The sequence below is a fragment of the Heterodontus francisci genome, chromosome 4, assembly GCF_036365525.1.
Source record: "Heterodontus francisci isolate sHetFra1 chromosome 4, sHetFra1.hap1, whole genome shotgun sequence".
Lineage (NCBI taxonomy): Eukaryota > Metazoa > Chordata > Chondrichthyes > Heterodontiformes > Heterodontidae > Heterodontus > Heterodontus francisci.
Genome location: NC_090374.1, coordinates 40,824,128 through 40,851,786, shown reverse-complemented (window position 1 = coordinate 40,851,786; position 27,659 = coordinate 40,824,128). Strand labels below are relative to the sequence as shown.

At 41.8% G+C, this 27,659-nt stretch overlaps 1 protein-coding gene across 5 annotated transcripts in view; it reads left to right on the top strand.

The window, feature by feature from the left end:
• Positions 1 to 11,561, top strand: part of cfap97 (cilia and flagella associated protein 97) — a 49,735-nt gene extending 38,174 nt beyond the window's left edge. For 3 of the 5 annotated variants that reach the window (XM_068029401.1, XM_068029404.1, XM_068029406.1), the window contains exons 3-4: positions 7,824 to 7,965; positions 11,188 to 11,561. In XM_068029401.1, coding sequence (XP_067885502.1) covers positions 7,824 to 7,965; positions 11,188 to 11,249 — 204 coding nt within the window. In that variant the 3' untranslated portion in view covers positions 11,250 to 11,561. Of the gene's footprint in view, positions 1 to 7,823; positions 7,966 to 11,187 lie in introns of those variants that run through there. The other 2 variants (XM_068029402.1, XM_068029403.1) reach the window with 2 other exon arrangements.
• Positions 11,562 to 27,659: the final 16,098 nt, after the last annotated feature.

Sequence of the window (27,659 nt, the reverse complement as noted above, 5' to 3'; positions counted from 1 at the left end):
TTCAATCTGTCCTCTACTTTTCTATCTACAATGGATGTCAGGCTTACTGAACTGATTATAAAAAATGGATCTCTCATTCATCTATCTCCTCACTCCTTTTTCCAATTGATACTCTAAAGATGTCACTAGCACATTACTTAAGTACCTTATTATTGATATCCACATACATTTCTGTAGATGTAGCACTACTTTATGTGCTTAATGTAACCTGTTAGCTTATGCCAACATCCCTTATTTAAAATCTTGTAACAGTGGAAAGAGCCCTACAGACAGGAGACCCATTTTTTGGTAGTTACAGAGTGCCAAAAGTGAAGTTGTAATGGGATGTGGTAGTATCCTGGTTATGGTACTGCACTGGAAATTTGTGAAACTGAATCCAATCAATATGGTAATTTGTGGGCACGCACCAAAAATATGACCACAAAAGCGCTGATTATCTGTCATAAGTGTGTCAGTAATGTCTTTTCTGGTCTGGCCATAACCGTGACTAGTCCAAATTATGTGTTTGACCCTTAATGTCGTCTAAGGTAGTACAAATAATGGGAGCACCATAATGACAGCAGCTGACAAAGAAGGCCCATGACCCTCATTTTAGAGTAACTGGGGATGGGCAATAAATGCAGCTTTGCCAGCATCCCCCACATTCTGAGAACAAAATAAAAAATGTATAACCTGTGTTCCTTTGCGGATGACTTATGGTGTCACTCTCCTGATAAGATGCCAGCCTATCACATCTGTGATTTCTGAAATGAAGCACATTGTCCTTATCCAGTCATCTCACTTAGTGGTGGTTTGAACTGTGTTCAATCCAAGAGCAATAGATATCTTTTCTTTGTCGCTTCATGAAGGTCACTAACTAATGCTCAAAGTACACATTAACTCTACCATAATTTGTATCAAGTTCCCAGAAATGAGTTATAATGTGCCTTGTCAATTAAGAATAATTTACAGATTGTGCCACAAGTCTATCTCATAACTAAACAATTTCTAGGGTTTTAAATTGTGGAAGATTTTGGTGTCATAACACACAAAGTTCACTGTTCTCCAGTCACTCAGTTGGTGATTCAAAGGTAATTAGTTGTTCTATAAGCTGGGATGCATGCACAAGCCTCTAGTTTACAGAAGAATCAGTCACATTTTCAATATGTTCTAAGATTTCACATTCTGGAATGCACTAACTCCCTGCACAGCCTATTTCAGGCAACCGCGCTTCCTCTGGCTTGTGCTTAGCTAGTTATTTCCATTTGACGCCAAAAAATCTGGCAGCAGACACGAACGCTTGTGACATGTGTCTTCACATCCAAAGTGATTTTAACTCTTGGTGTGCTGTACTTCAGAATTTAAAAAGTGGCTTGAGAGATGTTTAGGATTAAGTACAATTTATTTGTAGTTCTAAAATTAATTTCTTGAATGTTTGTGGTTTGAGATGCCAGATAAAAGTTATTTGTTTGGAAATTTGAGGATTGTGAAAGAACAAAATATTGACCTTAGAACTCTGCTTTCTTCTTATTTCAGTTCTTCAGATGCCATTTCATTTTTCTCTGTCACAGTCCTTTCCATTTAACTCTTGTATTGGTTTGCTTAGGAATCAAAGCAGATATCAATGTTTGTCCAGCAAAACTACATGAGCTGAATTTGTTTTGTGTAATAAAATACAAGGGAGGGATACAGTTTCAGCTACGTTGCGTTAGTAATATCAGTGCAAAGTGGGTGAGATCGACCAAAACTGTGCAAAAGATCGTGGAATTTTAAACGTAAGTTACGTCAAGCATAAATTCAAGTTTCCGTCATCTTTTACGCTGGTCTAATCTAAAAATCATTTCGCCCATAAAACAGGCCACGCCATCAGATTGCAAGAATGAGCATGGCGAGTTTCCAACAATTGTGGCCTTTCTAGGAGCCTCTTCAAATTTTTGTCAGCACATAGGCAGTAGTAGAAACATTTATAAAGTTTTTACGTATTAAGAAATATTTAATTTACCGAGAAACTGACTGGTGTTCGACACGATGGGCTAAATGGCCTTCTGCGCTGTAACAATTCTGCGATTCTGTGTGCACCAGTGAAACTAGTAAATGGTTCACTAAATATTTTGTCATTCTCAGTCATTTAAAATCAGGTTACTCAGGTGAACAACCAGACATTCTTATTAAAAATGCTTTTTCTTGATAAACCCATTTCAGCAACATGAATAAGACTGCACCAGGTTATCACGCTTAAATGCCTCCATGAGTATTTTTAATGCTAAGAAAAATAAACGATTGCATTCTATTTCTCTGACCGATTGCGTAGCTTTACAGGAAATTTTACATAAATATTTATGCAAATGAGCTGAGGCAAAAACTTGAACCATAACTTCATTTCAGAAAAACAGCACAATTTCAAGCGCAATTTGCATCCAGTTTACCAATTGCTTCCAAAGCGGAGAATCTACCCCAAATAATGAACCTTACTTTCTATCTAAACCTGCATGCATGTATGGTTGACCTGCACAGGGCGTACTTTTTGGAAGCAGGATAAACTAGTATTGTGCTCATGATGTTAACACATACAATAATAAAGTATTTTGGAATGATACAGCCTTGCTATGTAATGGCCGAAGCCTCAATGTGTATAAACTTCCTCTGCAGAGCATTATGACCCTGGGGTAAATTTGAAATATTTAGCTGGTCAAACCCACAAGTCTGCCCAAAGGTAACATGTAAATAAAAGCAGAGCTCTATTTCTTTGTTACTGTCAATTCTGCCCCAAGTTATTTTTTGAAACAAAAGAATCAGTGATCCTAACCCAAATTTAGGCCACAGAAGGTTCTGGGTTACAAAGTGGCTGCTATCTGAACATGCTCAGATAGCTGTCGTCATACTTTAAAATGTTGAACTGCATTGCACATCCAATGATCTATTTGAGAAGTACCACATATTCTTGTATTTGATTGCTGAGTTTTGATTGCACCAAAATTTGTAATGTTAAGATAGTTGTGTTTATAGTTGTAAATTATTGATGCATTCTCAGGTAGTAATAGACAAAATTCTTCCAAGTGATTAAAAATGCACTTCAAGAGAAGGCCTTGTATGAGAACTTAAGGACTCATCTATTTAATTAGAAGCAGTTCATTGAAGCACAAACTTATTTATATCAATTTTAGAGATGGCATAAGTTTTTATTAATGGATAACAAATAAAAGCACTGATAAAATTATCTTGCTTAAGGAAAGAAAAGACAAGTAGTTTAACTAAATGGTTCCTAGTTTTACTTTATACTCTTAAAGCAACTTCATTCAAAGTACCTTAAAGTGGTAGAGCCCTGTCCCTTTTTCTCGGGTTACACTTGGCTTTAGTATTGTATGGCATTTAACACCTCTTTGTTATTTGCTTGACTTGACCGTAGAAAATGAATTCATTTTTTCTATTTTAATTTTTTTTATCTATCAGTTGATGAAATTGGCTGTAGTGTGAAGTTGTTAATGGCATTGCAGTCTACAGATACCAGGTTAATTTTGGATATAACAAAACCTCTGTACAGTCATTTACTTCTGCTTTCTCCATGGTAGTTACTGGTTGTGTTCCAGTCTGCTATAACACTTGCAGCAAGCTTCTACTGCTTAACATTTGAATCATTTTAATTTAACTATATCATATCTATAGCATAGCCTTTGTGATTACATGATTTTTAAAAATTTCTGTGACCCATTGTAACAAATATTACAATTCTTGCTAAAATTCTTGGGTAATTATTTCAAATGAGACCAGATAAATAAGCAAGGTCGTGGAAACTGGCCAATGGGTGCATATAGTTATCTCTTCTACAAATTATTTAATTGCCATAAAGGGTCACAAGCAATACCCAAATCCACAGTTGACTGACTGTAGCATTGTGACTTATCAATGTATGAAACTGATGGGCACGAAGAGTCCATCTGGTCCATCAAACCTGTCCCACGCTCTGATGGCCAGATCATCATAGCTAAGGGCTGCTTCCCACCCACACTGCATGGGAGAGGGGAAAAGAAAGAGAAAAAAAGTCCAGTGCCAATAAGGGAAAAAAATACTCTGGAAACCAAACCAGGAGATTACATGGACTGAGTGTTATCTGTAAAGACGCACATCTTCTATATGATGTGACGTCTGTCCCAGTGAGGAACCAGTCCAGCTCCTGTTTGAAGGCAAAAAGAGTTGGCACCCACCACTCCAGCTGACAATGCATTCCAGAGACTCTCAATCCTCTGGGAAAGGAAAAACCGCCGCACATCCAATCTGTTCCTATTCAACTCGTGCCCCCCCCCCGGTTCTCCCTAGTCTGTAAAACAGGAGTAATCTATCGATTGGGGCACTATCCAGTCCTTTAATTATATTATAGACTGCTAAGTCTGTGCTGTTCTAAAGTAAATAGATCAAAGTCCTGAGCAGCTGAGGTTCTTTAAACTAGGAATCATTCTTGCTTGTCTCCTCTGGACCTTTTCCACTCACCATGTTCAGTAGAGTACTCTGGATGTGGTCTGGCCAGTGACCTGCATAATGTCAAGTTATGATTTATACTGAGTGGTTTTACTGTACTGAAACCACAACAACTTCCAATTATAAAGCATCTTTAATGTAGTAAAATGTCCCAAGGCACTTTACAGGGGCATTATAAACAACATTTGACACCGAACATGAAACATTAGGACAGATGACCAAAAACTTAGTCAAAGAGGTAGAGTTTAAGGAATATCTTAAAGGAGGAAGAGAAAGGCAGAGAGATTTAGAGAAGAAATTCCAAAATTTGGGGTCTAGGCAGCTGAAGGCACAATCACCAATGATGGAGTAATGAAAATCAGGAAGCACAGATATCTCGCAGGGTTGTAGAACTGGAGGAAGTTCTGGAGGTAGGAAGGGGCAAGGCCATGGAGGGATTTTAAAACAAGGGCAATCATTTTAAATTCGAGACATGTAAGATTTGGCCCGGGAATCTCAGATTACCCAAAAAGGGGGTCGAAGTCAAGGTGGTTTTAAAGTAGTTTATTAAGAAGCAGCAGTTTAAAAATGATGATAGATGCGTAAGCTAAATAAACAGAAAATACATATGACTGTAAAAAATTCTACAGGTACATAAAAAAGAATCTTTTGGCTAAGACAAATGTGGGTCCATTACAGGCAGAGTCAGGAGAATTTATAATGGGGAATAGAGAAATGGCAGAGATTGTGTCTGTCTTCACGGAGGAAGATACAAGAAATCTCCCAGAATTAGAGATCCAAGGGATTAGGGGGAATGAGGAATTGAAGGAAATTAGTAAGAAGTTTGCATTGGAGAAATTAATGAGGCTGAAGGTTGATAAGTCCCCAGGACCTGATATTCTACATCCAAGAGTGTTGAAAGAGAGAGTTTTGGAGAAATTGGATGCATTGGTGATCATCTTTCAAAATTCTATAGATCCTGGAGCAGTTCCTGCAGATTGGAAGGTCGTACTATTTAAGAAGGGAGGGAGAGAGAAAACAGAGAATTGCAGACCTGTTAACCTTACATCATAGCTAGAATCTATTCTAAAAGATGTGACAAATAGACACTTAGATAATAATCTGATTGGGCATAGTCAACATGGATTTATGAATGGGAAATCGTGTTTGACAAATCTGTTGGAGTTTTTTGAGGATCTTACTAACAGAATTGATAAAGGGGAGTCGGTGGATGTGAGATACTTGGATTTTCAGAAGGTTTTTGATCAACGGCCCCCACAGGAGATTGGTTAGCAAAATTAAAGCACATGGGATAGGAGGTAATATACTGGAATGGTTTAAGGATTAGTTAACAGGCAGAAAGCAGAGAGTATGACTAAATGGGTCATTCTCGCATTGGCAGGCTGTGACTAGTGGGTTACCACAGGGATCAGTGCTTGGCCCCCAGCTGTTCACAATATATATCAATGATTTGGATGTGGGGACCAAATGTAGTAATTCCAAGTTTGTGGATGACACAAAACTAGGGTGGGAATGTGTGTTGTGAGGAATATGCAAAGCGGCTTCAAGGGGATTTGAACAGACATGGTGAGTGGGCAAGAACGTGCCAGATGGAGCATAATGTGGAAAAATGTGAGGTTATCCACTTTGGTAGGAGGAATAGATGTGCAGAGTATTTCTTAACTGGTAAGAGATTAGAAAGTGTAGATGTACAAAGAGACCTGGGTGTCCTTGTCAATAAATCACTGAAAGCTAACATGCAGGTGCAGCAAGCATTTAGGAAGGCTAATGATATATTAGCTTTTATCGCAAGAGGATTTGAGTACAGGAGTAGTGAAGTCTTGCTTCAATTGTATAGAACCTTGGTTAGACTGCACCTGGAGTACTGTGTGTAGTTTTGGTCCCCTTACCTTAGGAAGGATATTATTGCCAATGAGAGGGAGTGCAACGAAGATTCACCAGACAATTTCTTTATTTTTATTTAGAGATACAGCACTGAAACAGGCACTTCGGCCCACCGAGTCTGTGCCGACCAAGAACCACCCATTTATACTAACCCTACAGTAATCCCATATTCCCTACCACCTGCCTACACTAGGTGCAATTTACAATGGCCAATTTACCTATCACCCGCAAGTCTTTGGCGGTGGGAGGAAACCGGAGCACCCGGCGAAAACCCACGCGGTCACAGGGAAAACTTGCAAACTCCGCACAGGCAGTACCCAGAATTGAACCTGGGTCCCTGGAGCTGTGAGGCTGCGGTGCTAACCACTGCGCCACTGTGCCGCCCAGAGGGTAGTGAATCTTTGGAATTCTCTACCCCGGAGGGCTGTGGAAGCTCAATCATTGAGTATGTTTAAAGCAGAGATTGACAGATTTCTAAATACAAATGACATAAGGGAATATGGGGATAGTGTGGGGGAAAAGACATTGAAGTGGATGATCAGCCATGATCATATTGAATGGATGGGCAGACTCCTGTTTCTATGACTTGTAATGGGTTGAACGGTTTACTGATCCTAGATTCTACAGTGGTCACAGTCTTCTTAATGAACGCGACAGGCAAGGTGTTGGTGGTCTCTTTGGTCCTCAGGGTCCCTAGCCTTCTTGAGCTAACCAAAGTTAGGGAAGGTTGGTGGCATAGTGGTAATGTCACTGAACTAGTAATCCAGAGCACAGGCTAATGCTCTGGAGATATGGTATATGGTGAAATTTGAATTCAATTAATAAATCTGAAATTAAAATCTAGACGTTTAAGAGACATCTTGACAAATATATGAATAGGAAGGGAATAGAGGGATATGGGCCCCGGAAGTGCAGAAGGTGTTAGTTTAGGCAGGCATCAAGATCGGCGCAGGCTTGGAGGGCCGAATGGCCTGTTCCTGTGCTGTACTGTTCTTTGTTCTAATGGTGACCATAAAACCATTGTCGATTGTTGTAAAAAGCCATCTGGTTCACTAATGTCCTCTAGGGAAGGAAATCTGCTGTCCTTACCTGGTCTGACCTACATATATTTGTCTTGGGACTTCTATTGGTGTTAACTGATTACTGTGTGGTAATTCAAGAGCTAGACCTTCTAGTTCACATTCTAATGTACATCAAGAACTGTTCAATCTGTTGTCAAACGTTTCAACTTTTGGGCTTTTTGTTCATTAAAATTTAAATACAGCTCAGCTGATGTCAGTTCTATCAAAAATGTCACTTTCAATTCTCGAAGATCTGATATAGGTGGATTAGAAAATCACAGCAGCAATGTTGACATTTTAATCAACTGCTGTGATTTTGTGTCTTTCTCGTAATTCTATTCTGTATCGTAAAGGTACAATATGTTGCATGTTCTGTGAAACAAAAAGCATTCATATTAAATTTAGTTGCCTTACTGAAAACTACAGGCTTTTCTGAAGAGACTGGAAGCAGTGAAACCGACAATGGAGCTGAGGCGCTCTAATCAGCTGTTGGATTACCAGCGACAAATGTCATTCGTGGAGTCCTATTCGCAGCGAAGCAGGCCGACAACAAGTGGGAGCATGTCAAGTCAGTGGATTTAAATGACTTTCTATACACACGCAAACACAAGAGGAACATCACCTGTAGTAACATTCCATACAAATCTACTTGTTCTTTGACAATTGATAATGAATGAATTGTTTTCTTAATATATTTTTTTGCACCCTCAACCTTACTGCTTTTACAGTACCACACTTCCTAAGTGAATCGGCACTAAACCTTTTAAACAAAACAAATATTCAAACTAAGAACAACACAGTTTCTACGGAATAAATCGCAATCAAGCATTATCATTATACAAAAGGTATCTTGGTATACGTTGATACATGTGCTTCCTTGGGACAGATGCATGTCTGCAGCACACAGGAACAATATGATGGGGTGGCATTGCAGGGAATACGAGCCCATTTAAAACAGTTGCAGATGAGACTATAATGGCTTGTTAAATTATTATTTTGTATCTAATTTCACACTAGAGAAAGAGGAAAAAAAAAACTGGTGCAAGGGGGCCAGAAAGTAAGTTGGGATGGTGAGGATGAGGAGAGAGATTTTAGTGGATTTAATGTTGTTTTTTAAATTGGTGATCGAGAAGATGGGACTGGAGACAAATTTCCAAAACCTAACAGTTTTCATTCCAAAGAATTAAAAGAAATGGGTGAGGAAATTGCAGGTGTGTTTATCACAATTTTTCAACACTAACTAGATTTAGGAATTGTACCTTTGAATTCAAAAATAGCAAATGTCACTCCATTATTTAAGAAGGAAGGGAGGAAGAAACCAAGTAAGTACAGATCTGTCAGTTTACCTTAACAAAGAGTCATACCTAGCACAAAGGAAGATGGTTGTGGTTGTTGGAGGCCAATCTTCTCAGTCTCAGGACATCGCTGTAGGAGTACCTCAGGGCAGTGTCCTAGGCCCAATCATCATCAGCTGCTTCGTCAGTAACCTTCCCTCCATCATATGGTCAGAAGTGGGGATGTTAACTGACTGTACGATGTTCAGTACCATTTGCAAATCCTCAGATACTGAAGCAGTCTGTGTCCACATGCAGCAAGACCTGGACATCAATCAGGTTTGGGCTGACAAGTTGCAAGTAACATTTGTGCCACACAAGTGCCAGGCAATGACTATCTCCATCAAGAGAGAATTTAACCATCTTCGCTTGACATTCAATGGCATTACCATTGCTGAATCCCCCACTAGCAACATCCTGGGGGCCACCATTGACCAGAAACTGAACTGGAGCAGCCACATAAATACTGTTTACTCCCCAAAGCCTGTCCACCTGACAAGACACAAGTCAGGAGTGTGATGGAATACTCTGTTGCCTGGGTGAGTGCGGCTCCAACAGCTCAGGAGGCTTGATGGGGAGACTGTGGTGTAGTGGTAATGTCACTGGACTCATAATCCAGAGACTGATGCTAATACTCTGGGGACACGGGTTCAAATCCCACGACGACAGCTGGTGGAATTTAATTCGATTAATTAATAAATTCAATTAATTAATGAAAGTCTGGAATTGAAAGCTAGTCAGGAATGTTGACCTTGAAACTACTATCGATTGTTGGAAAAACCCATATCGTTCACTAATGTCCTTTAGGGAAGGAGATCTGCTGTCCTTAACTGGTCTGGCCTACATGTGACTGCAGACCCACAGCAATGTGGTTGACTCTTAACTGCCCTCTGAAATGGCCTAGCAAGCCATTGAGTTGTACAAAACTGCTACACATAAGTTGAAAAGGAATGCAACTGGACAGAACACATGACATTGACCTAGGCACTGGAACCGACAGCAGCCATGTCGACCCTGCAGTGTCCTTCTTACTAAGATCTGATGGCTTGTGCCAAAATTGGGAGAGCTGTCCCAAAAACCCACAACCTGTTCCACCTAGTAGGACAAAGGCAGCAGACATGTGGGAGCACAGCAATCTGCAAGTTCCCCTCCAAGCCACACACCATCCTGACTTGGAAATATATCGCCATTCCTTTGCAGTCACTGGATCAAAATCCTGGAACTCCCTCTCTAACAACACTGTGGGTGTACCCACACCAGATGGACTGCAGTGGTTCAAGAAGGCAGCTCACCAGGACTTTCTTTAGGGATGAGCAACAAATGCTGGCCTTGGCAGTGATGGCAACATCCCATGAAATGAATGAAAAAAAAAGTTGTGGCAAGGTTACTCATATCTATCATCAGGGACAGAGTGATTGAGCACTTAACGTATATGAGCTGATTAAAAAGAGTCAGCATGGATTTGTAAAAGGGTACACCATGTCCGGCTAATCTTGTTGATTTTCTTTTAATGAATTCACTCACATGGTCGAAGTATTGCATTTTGGAAGCAAGAATAAGGAGAGACAATATAAAGTAAATGCTGTACAGTTTTAAACAGGATTGCAGGAACAGTGAGATCTGGAGATTCACATGCACAAATCTTTGAAGGCAGCAGGACAAGTTAATTTGGCTATTGAGCATTTGAAATCTTTGGCTTTATATACAGAACCATAGAGTACAAAAGCAGGGAAGTTATGCCAACCCTTCATAAATCACTGGTTAGACCTCAGTTGGAGTATTGTGTCTAATTCTTGGCACCGCACTTTAGGAAGGATGTTAAGGCCTTAGGCTGTAGTGGAGATTTACTAGACTTGCAGGGATGAGGGACTTCAAGGAGCTGGAATTGTTCTCCTTAGAGCAGCAGAGGTTAAGGTGAGATTTAATAGGTATTCAGAATTATGAAGCGTTTGACCTGGGCAAGTAGGAAGAAACTGTTTCTGCTGGCAGGAGGGTTGGTAACCAGAGGGCACAGATTTAAGATAATTGACAAAAGAATTAGAGGGAAGATGAGAACCTCTTTTGTTTGTTTCTTGCTGAATGAGAAACTCAAAGGAGAAAGGATGTCTTCATTGTGCCACAAATTTTGAAACCTGTATTCAGATTTTGGCCTTTACTGGCATTGACTTTCATCAGACAGCAAATTGACACCTAGAGCGCATCAAATAGAAATTAACCACTTATGGAAATAATAAGGCATCAGTTGAGATGCCACCTCATGCCTAACTTTGTACATCAGTTGGTTTTGGAATGCAACTAGCAGCAGTATGGCAGATATGCCCTTACCCTCAGCCAGAGTCCAAGTTACACAAGTATGCAAAGAATAAAATCAATCAAAATAAACAAAGTTCAAATAGTTTCTATTGTAGCATTATTCTTATGCTACCTTTTAATGTACATTTTTATCTTTACTTTAGGACTCAGTTCAAGATCATCCAGCCGCAAGAATATTCATCCAGTGTCCAATTCAAGTGCCTGAGATTCAGCTAAATCACCGAAGCCTCTTTGAGCAACCTAGTCATTAATGTTTAACTGAACTCAGCTTATTGCTATTGTTTAAGTGACGTGTATTCTGTGGCTACTTACTGTATGTTTAAGACTATTCTTAAACTGTATTTTAAACATAAATCTAGCTTCAATATTTCTGTCAAATTGAGGTGTGTTTTATAAATGTGCAATGTGATGTGTTATCTGCTAATAAGTTTGTATAGTGATTGACTTGGTCCTGAGTTTTTTTGTAATTGAGCATTAATTTGCATAATCCAATATTTCTAATAAAGTCTGAAATTTACACATTGTCAGGCTTTTTGAAAACGTTTTCAGTAGAGCATGTTATGCATTGTTGAAACATGATAATTGGAGGAATTATTTTAAACTGGTGGTATAATTTAAAAAAAAAATTTTTTAATTTATTCGTTCATGGGATATGGGTGTCGCTGGCTAGGCCAGCGTTTGTTGCCCATCCATAACTGTCCTTGAGCAAGTGATGGTGAGCTGCCTTTTTGAACCGCTGCAGTCCATGTGGGGTAGGTACACCAACAGTGCTGTTAGGAAGGGAGTTCCAGGATTTTGACCCAGCGAAAGTGAAGGAATGGCGGTATAGTTCCAAATCAGGTTGAAAAGTGTGCAGCACAGGAATTTGGCAGTGTTAAAATGTATTTATTTAAATACAAGGAGTATAGCAAATAAAGCCTATGAGCTGAGGGCACAGATAGACACGTGGCAACACGATATCATTGCTGTAACGGAAACTTGGCTGAAAACGGGGCAAAAATGGCTGCTTAGCATCCCTGGATATAGAGTTTTCAGGCAGGATACAGAGGGTGTAAAAAAGGTGGGGGTGTAACATTATTGGTTAAGGAATCGATAACAGCTGTGAGGAGGGATGATATGCTAAATGAATCATCAAATGAAGCCATATGGGTTCAGCTCAAATAAAAAAGGGGCAGCCACACTACTATAGACCCCCAAATAGTGAGAGGGTGATAGAAGAACAAATATGTCGGCAAATTTCTGAGTGCAAAAACAATAGGACAAAAATAGTTGGGAATTTCAACTACCCTAATATCACCTGGGATACAAACAGTGTGAAGGGCAGAGAGGGCACAAAATTCTTGAACTGCATTCAAGAGAACCAGCACGTAAAAAGCCCAATGAGAGGAGGCGCAATTCTAGATTTAGACTTCGGAAATGAAGCTGGGTAAGTGGATGAAGTCGCAGTGGGTGACCATTTTGGAGATAGTGACCATAATGGTTAGTTTTAGCATAATCATGGAAAAGAACAAAGATAAAACAGGAGCAAAAGTTCTAAATTGAGGGAAGGCAAATTTTATGAAGCTGAGAGGTGATCTGGTGAAAGTGGCCTGGATACAGGTACTTGAAGGAAAATCAGTGGCAAACCAGTGGGAGGCGTTCAAAAGTGAGATTCCGCAGGCACAGTGTAGACATGTCCCCAGAAAGATAGAGGGTGGTATGGCTAAATCTAGAACCCCTCGTTATTTTGAAGCATAAAGGGTAAGATAAAGCAGAAAAAGAAAGCTAATGATGGTCACAAAAAACTTAATACTTTAGAAAGCCTAGAGGAGTATAGAAAATGCAGGGGTGAAGTAAAAAAGGAAATTAGGAAAGCAAAGAGAGGACGTGAAAAATTATTGGCAGGTAAAAGCAAGGAAAACCCAAAGATGTTTCATCAGTACATTAAGAGCAAGAGGCTAACTAAGAAAAGGGTAGGGCCTATCAGAGATGCACAAGGGAACTTATGTGTGGATGCAGAAGATGTGGACATGATTCTTAATGCGTTTTTTGTCTCTGCCTTCACAAAAGAGAGGGATGATTCAGACATTGTAGTAAAAGAGGAGTGTGAAATATTAGATACGATAAGCATAATGAAAGAGGTAGCACTAGCACTAGGTCTCATGTCCTTGAAAGTGGATAAATCACTCGGGCCAGGTGGATTGTATCCCAGGTTGTTAAAGGAAGCCAGGGAGGAAATAGTGGATGTTCTGAGAATCATCTTCAAATCCGCACTAGATACAGAGGATTGGAGGTCTGCGAACGTTGTACCATTGTTTAAAACGGGTGCAAGGGATAGGCCATAATTATAGGCCGGTCAGTCTGACCTAATTTGGTGGGCAAATTATTAGAATCAATTCTGAGAGATAGGATAAACTGTCACTTAGAAAAGCACAGATTAATCAGGGATAGTCAGCATGGATTTGTTAAGGGAAGGTCGTGTTTTACTAACTTAGTTTAATTTTTTGAGGAGGTAACAAGGAGGATTGATGAGGGTAGTGCAGTGGATGTGGTCTACATGGATTTTAGTAAGGCATTTGACAAGGTCCCACATGGCAGACTGGTCAGAAAAATAAAAGTCCATTGGATACAGGGGAATGTAGCAAGTTGGATCCAAAATTGGCTCAATGACAGGAAACAAAGGGGGGTGGTCGATGGATGTTTTTGCAAATGGAAAGTGGTTTCCAGTGGCATTCCACAGGGCTCGGTGTTGGGTCCCTTGCTATTTGTGGTATATATTAAATGATTTGGACTTAAATGTGGGAGGCATGATTGGGAAATTTGCAGATGACGCAAAAGAATTGGCCATGCAGTTGATAGTGAAGAGGATAGCTGTAGACTCCAGAATTATATCAATGGTTTGTTTGAGTAGGCAGAAAAGTGGCAAATGGAATTCAATCCACAGAAATGTGAGGTCATGTATTTGGGGAGGGCAAACAAAGTGAGGGAATACACAATAAATGGAAGGATTTTGAGAGGTGTAGAAAAAGTGAGAGACCTTGAAGTGCATGTCCACAGGTCTCTGACGGTGGCAGGACAAGTAGATAAAGTGGTGAAAAAGGTATATGGAATGCTTTTCTTTATTGACCGAGGTATAGAATACAAAAGCAGGGATGTAATGTTGGAACTGTTTAAAATGCTGGTTAGGCCACAGTTGGAGTATTGTGTACTGTTCTGGTCACCACATTACAGGAAGGACATAATTGCTCTGGAGAGAGTACAGAGGAGATTTACAAGAATGTTGCCAGGGCTTGAAAATTGCAGCTATATGGAAAGATTGGATCGGTTAGGGTTGTTTTCCTTAGAACAGAGGAGGCTGAGGGGGTGAATTAATTGAAATGTACAGAATTATGAGGAGCCTAGATAGAGTAGACAGGAAGGACCTGTTTCCCATTGCCGAGAGGTCAATTACCAGGGGGCACAGATTTAATGTGATTGGTAGAAGGATTAGAGGGGACATGTGGAAAAACTTTTTCACCCAGAGGGTGGTGGGTGCCTGGAATTCACTGCCTGGATTGGTGGTGGAGGCAGAAACCCTCAATTCATTTAAAAGGTGCCTGGACATGCACCTGAAGTGCTGTAACCTGCAAGGCTATGGACCAGATGCTGGAAGGTGGGATTAGATTGGGTGGCTAGTTTTTTCAGCTGGTGTAGACATGATGGGCTGAATGGCCTCCTTCTGTGCCAAACTTTTCTATGGTTCTATGGGTGTAGGCCCAACCTGTTAAACCTTTCTTCATCCCCAGGATGAGTCCAGTGAACTTTCTAATGCAATTATATCCTTTTTCGAATATGGAGACCAAAACTGTACACAATACTCCAGATGGTGTCTCTCCAAGATCCTGTACAGCTGCATAACTCAACTCTGTAGAATTTCAGCTCGTATAAATACAGGTGATCTTGCTAAGCGCATGAAGGTAGCAGCTCTTGACTGAGTGCAGCTTGAGACAGAGAGAGCACATGGGAATTCGGTGCAATGAGGGAGGATGTTCTGTTCTGACCTTTTACAAAAAAGGAGTGGTCTAAGAAAGGGAGCAGGAAACCAGCAGTGAGACGTGAGAGCTGAAGCCCAGAAGTATTAATGAGGTGAGCAGGCAGGTAAGTTTTAAGATTTTTGTTTCTCTAAACGGGGGTAGTAGTTTAAACTGGGACTGGGGAGATAGAAGTATTCCATTAAATTTATAGCTTAACTAGTTAAACTAGTTGATATAACTACAGATAACTGCTGAGTGATATTTCTAAACCTAATTTATTAAATAAAACACAGTAAAGATATCAGGGCAGGTGATATGTTGCAGCTGTAGCATGTGGAAGCTGTGATCCACAGCAACCATATCTGCAGTAAGCGTTTGCAACTTGAGGAACTTTGGCTCAGAGTTGATGAGCTGAAGTCTGCTTTTTGAACACCGCGATGCATCAGGGAGGGGGAAAGTTACCTGGACACTTTGTTCCAGGAGGCAGTCACACCCCTTAGGCTGGATACTTCTGATTTGGTCTGTGGTCAGGGTCAAGAGGGTGTGACTGCGAGAGGCAGGTATGGGGGTCCAGAGGGTAACACTGGAGGAACCTAAGCCCTTGCAATTATCCAACGGTTGATGTTCGTGCAGTTTGTGTCAATGAGTGCAGGGGTTGTAGGGAGGTTGAACAAACTGACCACAGCACTGTGGTACAGGGGACCATTCAAGTGGGTGGAGTTAAAAGGAATAATAAAAGCAAAATACTGCAGATGCTGGAAATCTGAAATAAAAACAGAAAGTACTGGAAATACTCAGCAGGTCAGGCAGCATCTGTGGAGAGAGAAGCAGAGATAACGTTTCAGGTCTGTGACCTTTCATCAGAATATCAGAAGTTCGGATGAAAGGTCACAGATCTGAAATAGTAATGCTGCTTCTCTCTCCACAGACGCTGCCTGAAATGCTGAGTACTTCCAGCATTTTCTGTTTTTATATTGAAAGGAATGTAATTGTATTAGGGGACAGTATAGATAGGGGGATAGATACGGTTCTCTGCAGCCGAGAGTGTGAGTCCGAAAGGCTGTGTTAAGGCCAGGGTTAAGGACTCTGCTTCTTTCCACAGGTGCTGCCAGACCTGCTGAGTATTTCCAGCACTTAGTTTTTATTAAGGACACATCTCCCTGGGGCTGAAGAGGAACTTGGAGTTGAAGAGGGAAGATCCAGTCATCATGATCCATGTGGCAGGACAAAGAAAGAGGTTCTGCTGAGGGATAATGAGCAGCCAGGGGCTAAATTAAAAAGCAGAACCACAAAGGTAGTAATCTCTGGATTACTACCTGAGCCACAAGCAATTTTTCATTGGGTAAATAAGATTAGAGAGTTGAATGCGTGGCTCAAAGATTGGTGTGGGCGAAATGGGTTTCAATTCATGGGGCACTGACACTAGTACTGGGGAAAGAGGAGCTGTACCGTTGGGATAGCCTTCACCTGAACTGCGCTGCAACCTTTGTCCTGATGAATTGTATAATGAGGGTGGTAGAGAGGGCTGTAAATTGAATAGTGGGGGGTGGGGGTAGGGTTCATATGAGGGGAGATTTGGAAAGTTAAAGTGAAAGGACAAGGAAATAGTGCAGGGTAATGATACGGGTAATCAGGACAGGAAGAGAAAGAGTGTACAAACATAAGAATGCACCAGCAAATAAGGTAAGAGTAGGCAAAAATGGTAAGACAAAATTAAAGGCTCCTTCCTTATCTGAATGCTCGCAGCATTTGTAACAAGCTGGATGAATTGACAGCACAAATAGAAATAAATGAGTATGATATGATAGCCATTACAGAGACATGGTTGCAAGGTGACCAAGGCTGGGACCTGAATATTCAAGAGTATTTGACATTTCAGAAGGACAGGCGGAAAGGAAAAGGAGGTGAGGCAGCTCTGTTAACAAAGGATGAGATCAGTACAATAGTGAGAAATGGGGCTGAATTTCACCAGGCCTTTGACGTTGGGGGTCGCGGCAGGGGGGCCCGTAAAATTCTAATTGGAGAGGTCTGCCTCGACCCCTGATGTCGAGAAGGCCCCGCTGCATATTACCGGCGGCGGTGGGACTTCGGTGCAGCCCGCCCACCACTTGGCGATGGCACCCCAATTACCATATGTAAAGCGCTACTTACCTCTCCTGATTATGCATCCCGCCACCTCTCACTCCACACTTCCAAATTTTACGTTGAATGGGCGGCCGTCACGTGCCATCCCATTCACGAACATAAAAGCTGACGGAACATCAGAAGCAGGAGTACTCGACAGTGAAGGTACATAGAGATATATGGGGATCTGAACTCTGCATACTTGATGGGAGGGGGGATGGGATTACAGGGGCCACATCTGAAGACGTGTACGGCATCACTGCGATTCCGCCCTCTGTAAAGGTTGTCAGCTCTGTGCCATTGATTGCCTCTATCAGTGAAGGAGCAACGGTAAAGGCCTACTCGGATATGCAATTGAAACCCGACACGAGCCCAACAGAACCACATCCAACCCGAACTCGATCCGGCCTGAGTCCTTTGATGTTTTTGCGCACCCGACCCGACCTGACTACTGGAATGAAGTTGATTATATCAAAGAGGTTGTGCTCTACCTTGGATGGAATCGCTCACTGCAGACTAGTGTGGAGTCCGGATGCACATTTCCTGCCTTGACGTCCTGGCTGTTCAAATTTTGAAGCTTTTCCCTCCCTGACCAAAAGGCAGCACTGTGTCTGACCTGGCCTGACCCGACCCGAGCCCAAAAGCTGGACCCGGAAGAGAGACCCAAACCCAAAACATGTCGTCGGGTCTGGTTGGGTTCGGGTCGGGTAGCCATGCTCTAAGCAATGGCACTTGAGTCACCCTGTATGTGGGGAGAGTGCCAAAAACGGTCGGCACGTGAAGCTTATATGTCTGGTGAGCCAATTGATGCAGCTTGTACAATCTTTATGTGGTGATGCGGTGCCACTCTTAGTGGGAGCTAAGATGGGCAATGCCATGCCATGCCACATAGCTGCTGCATGAAAGCACCTGATCTACCACTCAACAGCAATCTCTGCCCTGTTAGGAACGTTTGAAGATGTGAAGGAACCCAGTTTAATTGCAAATTGGAGATGGGGGATGGTTCACCCTATATTAATTGATCCACTTCTTGTGAGCATCCATGTGCACCACAGGCAGTTGCAGCCCACGTAGAGGCCCCCAATCATTAGCAGCAGCAGCACCCAAGGAGAGTGTGCCACTACAGATTGCCGGGCACCTAGAGGTCCCGCATGACATACCTGCAGATGTCAGAGCGCCAGTGTCTGAGAACAAAGAACAAAGAACAGTACAGCACAGGAACAGGCCATTCGGCCCTCCAAGACTGCGCCGATCTTGATGCCTGCTGAAACTAACACCTTCTGCACTTCCGGGGCCCATATCCCTCTATTCCCTTCCTATTTATATATTTGTCAAGATGTCTCTTAAACGTCGCTATCGTATCTACTTCCACCACCTCCCCTGGCAGCAAGTTCCAGGCACTCACCACCCTCTGTGTAAAAAACTTGCCTCGCACATCCCCTGTAAACTTTGTCCCTCGCACCTTAAACCTATGTCCCCTAGTAACTGACTCTTCCACCCTGGGAAGAGGCAACTGTAGAAGTCGAGAGAGGCAGTGACACATCTCTGTGCCCTGCTGAATGATGACCTACAGCCCAGGGGCTTTGGGGGACAGCCTATGCCCGTTGCCATCAAAGTGACAGCACCTCTCAATTTTTATGCCTCTGCATCATTTCAGGGGCCCACCGGTGACCTTTGTGGGGTCACACAGTCAGCAGTACACTGCTGCATCAGCGAGGTCACTGATGCCCTGTTCTGGAGGGCTGGTGACTATGACCACTTCACGACGGACGCTGAAAGCCAGGCCCGTACAGCCAACAGTTTCGGCTCCATTGCGAGATTCCTACAGCTGCAAGGGGTCATAGATTGTCCCCATGTGGCCATCAAGGCTCCCGCCGGGCAACCAGCTGAATACGAAACCGTAAGAGCTTCCAATCAATCAACATGCAGCTCCTATGTGATCACCGGAGACAATTGATGCAAATCTGTGCCCGCTTTCTAGGCATCTGCCATGATGCCTTCATCCAGTCGCTGTTGCCATTGCTGTTCACTGAATTGGCTCAGATGGAGGGGTGGCTTCTTGGAGAAGAGGGCTACCCCTTGCATACATGGCCCCTGACACTAGTGATACACCCCACCACTGCTGCAGAAGAGAGATACAACGCCAGGCACAGAGCTACAAGAGCCACCATTGAGAAGGCGATTGGCATGCTGACAATGGGATTCTGCTGCCTGGCTAGATCGGGTCGTGCCCTGCAGTATGAGCCGGAAAGGATAGCTCACATCGTTGCTGTCTGCTGTGCTCTGCACAACTACACACTCAATGGTGGGGAGGCCTTGCAGGATGAGGAGAGACATGAGCAGGACTCATCCTCGGACGATGGGGACGCTGAGGGCTTACAGCAGGAAAGGCACATGGGAGGACAGAGAACATCCAGGCACCGCATGCAGGCGAGCAGCGAGCTAGGGATGCACGGCAACGCCTCATTGATCAAAGGTTCTCCACACCGTGGGCTCTGCAAGCCGCACAGCACCCTTGTTCACCTGTTGTGCAGCAGTCCGCATCTACAGCATCTTTGTATCCACCATTACTGGCAGCAGCAGTCTGAGCCATTGTCCATGTTACTGCATCCGTGTAGACGCACATGAGTGATACGGGCATGGCAATGATGTTATTCCATACATTGGCAGTTCTGAAAGGCCAATGATGTAATGGAGGAGACACAATCGGTACATGCTGGCACACTTCATTCACACAGTAAAAACAACACACATGTTAGTGAAGAAGATTTTAATTTCGGCCTTTCTACATTATTGTGTCACCTGTGTAGACCCTTTTGTGTCACGGTGCTTTTTGGAAATACTTGCGGATGCTCCTACGCCGTGCCACTTCTGCGCTAGCATCCCGACTGTAGGAAGGCTGAAAATATGATTGCCCTTTGGCTGTGGATGATTTTGGCAGTAGTACCCTGTGCGCATGAGGCCTAGACAGCCCCGGCTGGCTGGGGATGTGATCATTCATCCTCTTCCGGCATTGGACCCTTTAACGCCAGATGGCCCCACGGCTACTCACCTCCTCTGCCATCTCCAGCCTTGGTCAGGCGGGAGGGCCTCTTCTTACCATCACTGGGGAAAAGGACCTCCCACCTTGCCCGCACAGCCTGGATGAGAGGGATCAGGGAGGCTTCGTCTTGGTCACAGACCTGAAAATTAACTCTGTTTCTCTCTCCATAGATGCTGCCTGACCTGCTGAGTTTTCCAGCAGTTTCTGCTATGCTGCCAGATTGACAGTAGCCCCACTCTTCAACAGTGAGGTAAGTATTTCTTCGACAGCTGTCAGGAAGCAGGTGCTGGGGCGCTTAAAATAAGGCCCCAGCACCTGCTACACAGCTGACAAAAGGTCCCTCACTGCTCCAGATGTCCCGTCTCTCCCCATGCAATATGGGGGGGGCTGTTGCATCGCGCCGCAGTGATGCTAATGAGCCCCCGCGCAAAATATCATGCGCCAACTTCAAAGCACACCGCTACGATATGCGGCACACTAATAAAATTCAGCTCATGATTTTGGTTCGGAAGATCAAGATGTAGAATTAATTTTGGGTAGCGATAAGAAACATCAAAGGTAGGAAGTCACTGGTGTGAGTAGTTTATAGGCCCCGCTAACAGTAGCTACAAAGTAGGATAGATTATACATCAAGAAATATTGGGGGCTTGCAAGAAAGGTACCACAATAATCATAGGTAATTTTAAATTTCACATCGATTGGACCAATCAAATTGGCAAAGGTAGCCTGGAGGTGAATTCTCTGTTACTATGTTCTCCTCCAGACAGTTAATTAGTGAAGGATAGAACTGGAGCCTAAACTTGACACATTTACAAACTTTTATTTACAGAGATCCATGCACCTCCTAACACAACCACCACAGTTTTAATCTGCTTCTATATATTGTTAAAAATTTTCTTCTGCTCCTATATATTGGAGCTTGAATATGTCTCCAGTTAGTGCTCACCACCAGAATACAATTAAACACTCATTTAATATGCAATTAACATACTTTGGGCCTAAAAAGGATTCAACTTTCTAAATGGTGAAAAGCTGGAACTTGTGGAGGTCCAAAGAGACTTGGGGGGTCCGGATACATAGATCATTAAAATGTCATGAACCGGTACAGATAATAATCAAAAAGACTAATGGAATGCTGGTCTTTTATGTTCTAGAGGAATAGAATACAATGAGATGGAAGTCATGCTTCAGCTATACAAAGGCATAGTCAAACTACCCCTGGAGTACTGGGTGCGGTTCATGCACCACACCTTCGGAGGAAGTGCAGTCAGTGCAACTTTATCAGATTGATAGCTAGACTCCAATGATTAAATTATGAGGAGAGATTACACAAACTAGGGTTGTATTCCCTGGAATTTAGAAGGTTAAGAGCTGATTTGATTGACGTTTTCAAGGTATTAAGGGGAACAGATAGGTTAGATTGGGAGAAACTATTTCTGCTAGTTGGTCATGGTAAAAAACTTAGTGCCAAAACCTTCAGGAGTGAAATTAGGAAACACTTTTACACTCAAAGGGTGGTAGAAATTTAGAACTCCCTTCCACAAAAAGTAATTGATGCTAGACCAATCATTAATTTTAAAATTGAGATTGATAGATTTTTGTTAACCAAAGGTTTTAAGGGATATGGAGCAAAGGCGGTTATATGGAGTTTGGTCAAATCAGTCATGCTCTCATTGAATAGTGAAACAGGCTTGAGTGGCTAACTAGTCTACTCCTGTTCCTATGTTCCTAATAATTATGCTGCTAATTTATTAAAGAAATAATTTATATTTATAAGGTGTCTTTTGTAATCAAGTGACCTCCCAATGTGTTTCTTTGCCAGTAAGTTACTTAAGTTACAGTAAGTGTAATGTGGGAAAATATGGAAAGCAATTAGTGTACAGCAAGTTTTTAATGCTAATTTGTTAACTGTTGGATTACACTGATTCATATAAAATTATAAATGACCATAACTATTTTTAGATTAATTTTTAAATCTATTTGATCACATTCTAACATTGAACACTTTAAATAAATACACTACAATTTATGTTGTTTAGTTTAGAGATACAGCACTGAAACAGGCCCTTCGGCCCACCGAGTCTGTGCCGACCATCCACCGTCCATTTATACTAATCCTACACTAATTCCATATTCCTACCACATCCCCACCTGTCCCTATATTTCCCTACCACCTACCTATACTAGGGGCAATTTATAATGGCCAATTAACCTATCAACCTGCAAGTCTTTGGCATGTGGGAGGAAACCGGAGCACCCGGAGGAAACCCACACAGACACAAGGAGAACTTGCAAACTCCACACAGGCAGTACACAGAATTGAACCTGGGTCACTGGAGCTGTGAGGCTGCGGTGCTAACCACTGCGCCACTGTGCCGCCCTTCAGATCAGAATCCTTCAGATTTCTTCCTCCTGTTCAATTTTCTGAATCTAAGACAAAGACTTTGCTTTGAAATAGAGTAGCTTATCAAAATTAAAGGCAATCTGATTCATCAGTCGTTATTCATTAAAATTGGAGCTTACAGTAAAATTGTATAAACGCATCTATTCAAATAACTGACTTGGTAAGATTCTTCACATTTGCACTGATTAAAAGCTCGCGTTTTGCATGTTGTTAATAGAAACATCCCAAAAACTGCTATAAATAGTGATTTGGTTCCCTTTGTTTATTGTTTCAGCATCAACAAAATGGAACTTTAAACGCTTAGACATTTCCACCTGCCATGTCATCTCATTTAACCCTGCTTTTTTGTGACAGCTTTTCCTACATACTAAATGGTATTTCTTCCTTCCCAGTTAATTTGATGCAAACAAAATGCTGTATATTGGAGATGGTGCTGAATTTTTCCAACCCAGGTGGTACTTAGAATTATTAACTGAGCTGAGGTTTTGTGGAGGATTTTCAGTGAAGCCTTTCACTGATGGATTCTGATACTAATGTTATTGGAGTTGGTTCCAAACTCAAACTGGAGAATATGAATGGGAAGACAATTCAAATGCAAGTATTTCGTACCAGATAAGATGTGTTTTTTTACACTAAATTACCTATCAAAGAGAAGTACTTAAATGCCCCCAATATCTTTCATATTTACTTAAATAGGTATCTAACCAGGTTTTATCTTCCTCATTTTCCTAACACCTTATCTGGCTTAGAGCAGTTTCTCAGCCTAGCAAAGCAATGGATGAAAATTGACATTTACCAAAAGTGATTCAGTTGTTTCTACTTTATTCACTTGCCTTCTTCTCATAGCTTTTCAATCCCCTTCACTAATGTTGGTGCTGTTTTAAAAAAATAAACTAAGGTGAAGAGACAAATCTAACAGTGCAAGATACCATTGAGGTTAAAGGCTAATAGAGAAAATAAGGCACTTGAGGGAAATAAACTTGCAGGGCTACAGGGATCGAGCGGGGCAGTTGGATTGACTGGATTGCTCCGTGGAGAGCCAGCATGGACTTGATAGGCTGAATGGCCTCCTTCTGTGCCATATATGACTCTATAAATTATTAGGTGACACTAAGCTTCCGTTTGAACAGTTTGAAGATTGTGGGAGAAAGAAAGTAAAGACTTGCATTGATATCATGCTTTTCACAACCTCTGGACATCCCAAAGTGCATTGCAGCCAATGAACTATTTTTGAAATATAGTCACGGTTAGAATGTAGGAAGTGCGACAGCCAATTTGTGAACAGCAAGCTCCCACAGACAGCAATGTGATAATGACTAGATAATATGTTTTTATGATGTTGATTGAGGGATAAATATTGCGTAGGACATTCGGGATAACAATACTGCTCTTCTTCGAAATAATGCCATAAAACTATTTCCTGTGAGGTGATAAGCTTTGCATGTATTCTTGCTAAGTAAAGAGAAATGTTATGTCATAAGAGCCACCCCGTCTGTGGAAGTAATTTCCATGCCTTGGCCAGATTTTGACTATAACTAAAACGGTCAAGAGATGTTGAGGGAAAAAGAACCTGTATTTTTTAGATTAAAGTCTTTAAAAAAAAGCTATTACTAATTAGATGTGTAACTTTTGCTTACTTGTAACATTGAATAATGACAATAAAATACAAATTCTGATATGAACAAATAATGTAATAAAGTGAAATAATGTTCATGTGGAATAGTCAGGGAGTACATCTAATCTGATATTTCAATAATTTATCAGTTTCATGAAAATAAGGGAATTCTGCCAGGTATTTTACAAATTGTGACACTACTTCCCAATATTTAGTTGAATGAGATGTCATGAAAACACTACATGCCAAATGGGAAATATTAATTTCATCAGTTGGTACCTTGCCTTAGACTTTTACTGGAGACTCTTACAAATAACTTTTTTAAAAAGAAAAGTTGGCAGCCAAGATGGCCACTGCAATTTACAAATGAAACAGCAACAAAGTAGCCTGGAGACAACATGACTGACTCAACCTAGCCAGAACAATGGGATACTCTCTGATTAAGTTACCTGAAAAGGCCTTATCAATGTGGTCGTCAGAAGCTATCGACACTCATTGACTTTGAAAGAGCCCCCCCCCCCCCCCGCAACCAAGTGTGACTGGACAGCCTGAGGAGTACAGCCTTGAATCTCAGAGAAAATTCCAGAAGGACCTCATCAAAACACAAATAGGTTTGGTAATGTCATGTGACTGCTTGTGCAGCTCGGGAGAGGCTGTAAACTTTGTAGACAGAAAGAAGAACAGTAACTGAGAAGCCATCCATACAGTGGCTCTCGCTCTCGCTCTCTCTTGCCAGTAAAGATGCAGAGAAGCCCCAGCTGCAACTGGTAAAGCCTCTAACCTCCAGACCACCCCCAACAACTAGGGGACAGGGATCAAACCCCCTCTTCTGCCTTCTGGAAACTGAGAAGCAAGTCCGCAACCGTGCATGTGACCCAGCGAGGACTTCAGGACTACACCTCCAACTGAGGACTCTGGGACTGATATTCAGTATTTAAATTTTGTTTATTGCGAACTCTACTCCAACCACCCAACTCTGTTTTTCCCTCTGTAATCTATTTGGCTGTGTGTGTGACTCTTATGTGAATGAGCGCGTGAATGTGAAGCATATTTTTAGTAATTTTAACCAATTTAGAGTGTTAAGAATAATAAACATATATGTTTCCTGTTTAAACTCAAGAAAAGCTGGCTGATTGGTTCTTTGGAAATTATATTAGGGGAACAGGAGCAAGTGCTCACTGAGGTGGTAAATTCAATCACTGTTTTAAAAAAAAGGGGTAAACCCTATTGCAGTCAAACCAGAGAAGGGACGAAAGGGGTGCCTGAGACCCCCTCCCTGACCTGGCCCTAACAGAGAAGATACGACGAAACGAAACATTCCTCAGAAACTGAAAGTTTAACTCGAGTTATTTGCTGTTTTCTCTTCGACTATACTTTACTGTAGAAACCATGATCTAGTAATGGGTCTGCTCATGCCAAATTACCCCAGGTTGTATGATGACCGCATATTCAATGTTGCTAACATTGTCCTTTCCTTCAAGTTTGATCATTTTGTGGGTTGGCACATGGGCAAAAAAACCTCATGATTCATTGAAATTGGTAAAATCTTGGTTCTTCGGTCTCATAGAGGTATTTAGTGCTGACTAAATTTACATTTACCATGTCTAAGATTTCAAGCAGTATGACTGACTGGCTTTTTGTTTTGCTTAGAGAGGACAAAAGCTATTTTAAAAATTGCTATGCAGAGATATTTCTGATTTATAACAATTTGGTTCCAGACAAAAGTGAACATTTGAGGCAGCTATTTATCCAACAGCTCAAAAATTCATCAACAACTTGAATTTACATAGCACCTTTAATGTAGTAAAACGTCCAAAGGCTCTTCATTGGAGCATTATCAAACAAAATTGACACCGAGCCACCTAAAGAGATATTAAGCCAGATGAAGTAAGTTTTAAGGAGCTTCTTAAAGGAGCAAAGAGGCAGAGAGGTTTGGAGTTATAGAGTCATTATGGCACAGAAGGAGGCCATTCAGCCCATCGAGTCCATAACGACTCTCCGTACAGCAATCCAATCAGTCCCATTACCTCGCTCTATCTCGTAGCCCTGCAAGTTTATTTCTCTCAAGTGCTCATCCAATTTCCTTTTGAAATCATTAATCATCTCCGCTTCCACCACCCGCGTAGGCAACAAGTTCCAGGTCATTATCACTCGCTAAGTGAAAACATTCTTCCTCACATCCCCCCTGCATCTCTTGCCCAAAACCTTAAATCTGTGACCCTAGTTCTTATATCAACAGCGAATGGGAACAGCTTTTCTTTGTGTACTTATCTAAACCAGTCATAATCTTGTACACCTCTATCTAATCTCTCCTCAATCTCCTTTTCTCCAAGGACAACATACCCAGCTTCTCTAACCAAAACTTGTAGCTAAAATCCTGTGGTATATTGTAGTAGCTGAGCATTTTGTTATACTGCCCTCTCTGTTGGGGAGGTGTAAATATAGTTCAATGATGGATGCTTGCTGTGAGTCCACATGTCAGTTTTACTCAGGACAATACACAACAAATCCCTCATCCCTGGAACGATTCTGGTAAATCTCCTCTGCACCCTGTCAAGAACACTCACATCCTTCCTAAAAGTGTGGTGACCAGAACTGGATGCGATACTCCAGTTACATAATTTCCCGTTTTTTGTACTCAATACCTCCATTTATGAAGCACAAGATCCCATACGCTTTGCTACTTACTCTCTCACTATGTCCCACCACCTTCAAGGATCTGTGCACATGGACCCCAAGGCCCTTCTGTCCCTGCACACTCTTCAGAACTGTGCCATGAAGTCAATATTTCTTCTCCCCATCCCTTCTGCCAAAATGAATCACCTCACACTTTTAAAGAACAAAGAACAAAGAAAATTACAGCACAGGAACAGGCCCTTCGGCCCACCAAGCCTACGCCGATCCAAATCCTCTTTTCTGTATTAAATTCCATCTGCTACTTGTCTGCCCATCCTGCTAGCCTATCTATGTCCTGTTGGAGGTGACTGGTATTATCCTCACTGTTTGCCATACCTCCAAGTTTGGAATCATCAGCAAATTTTGAAATTTAACTCTGTTTTCCGATATCTAAGTCATTTATATGTAAATCAAAAAAGCAGTCGTCCTAGCATTGAACCTTGGGAAGACCATAGCCTACTGTCCTCCAGTCTGAAAAACAACCATTTACCACGAATCTCTGTTTTCTGTCCTTAAGCCAATTTTATATCCAAGATGATGCTGACCCTTCTGTTCCATGAGCCTCAATTTTGTCAACCAGCCTTTTATGTCAAACGCCTTCTTAAAATCCATATAGTCAACATCCATTGCATTCTCTTCATCAACCTTCTCTGTTCATCAAAAAATTCAATTAGATTTGTCAAGCATAATCAACCTTTTACAAATCTGTTCTGGCTCTTCCTAATTAACTCAAACCTCTCTATGTGCCTGTTGATCTTTTC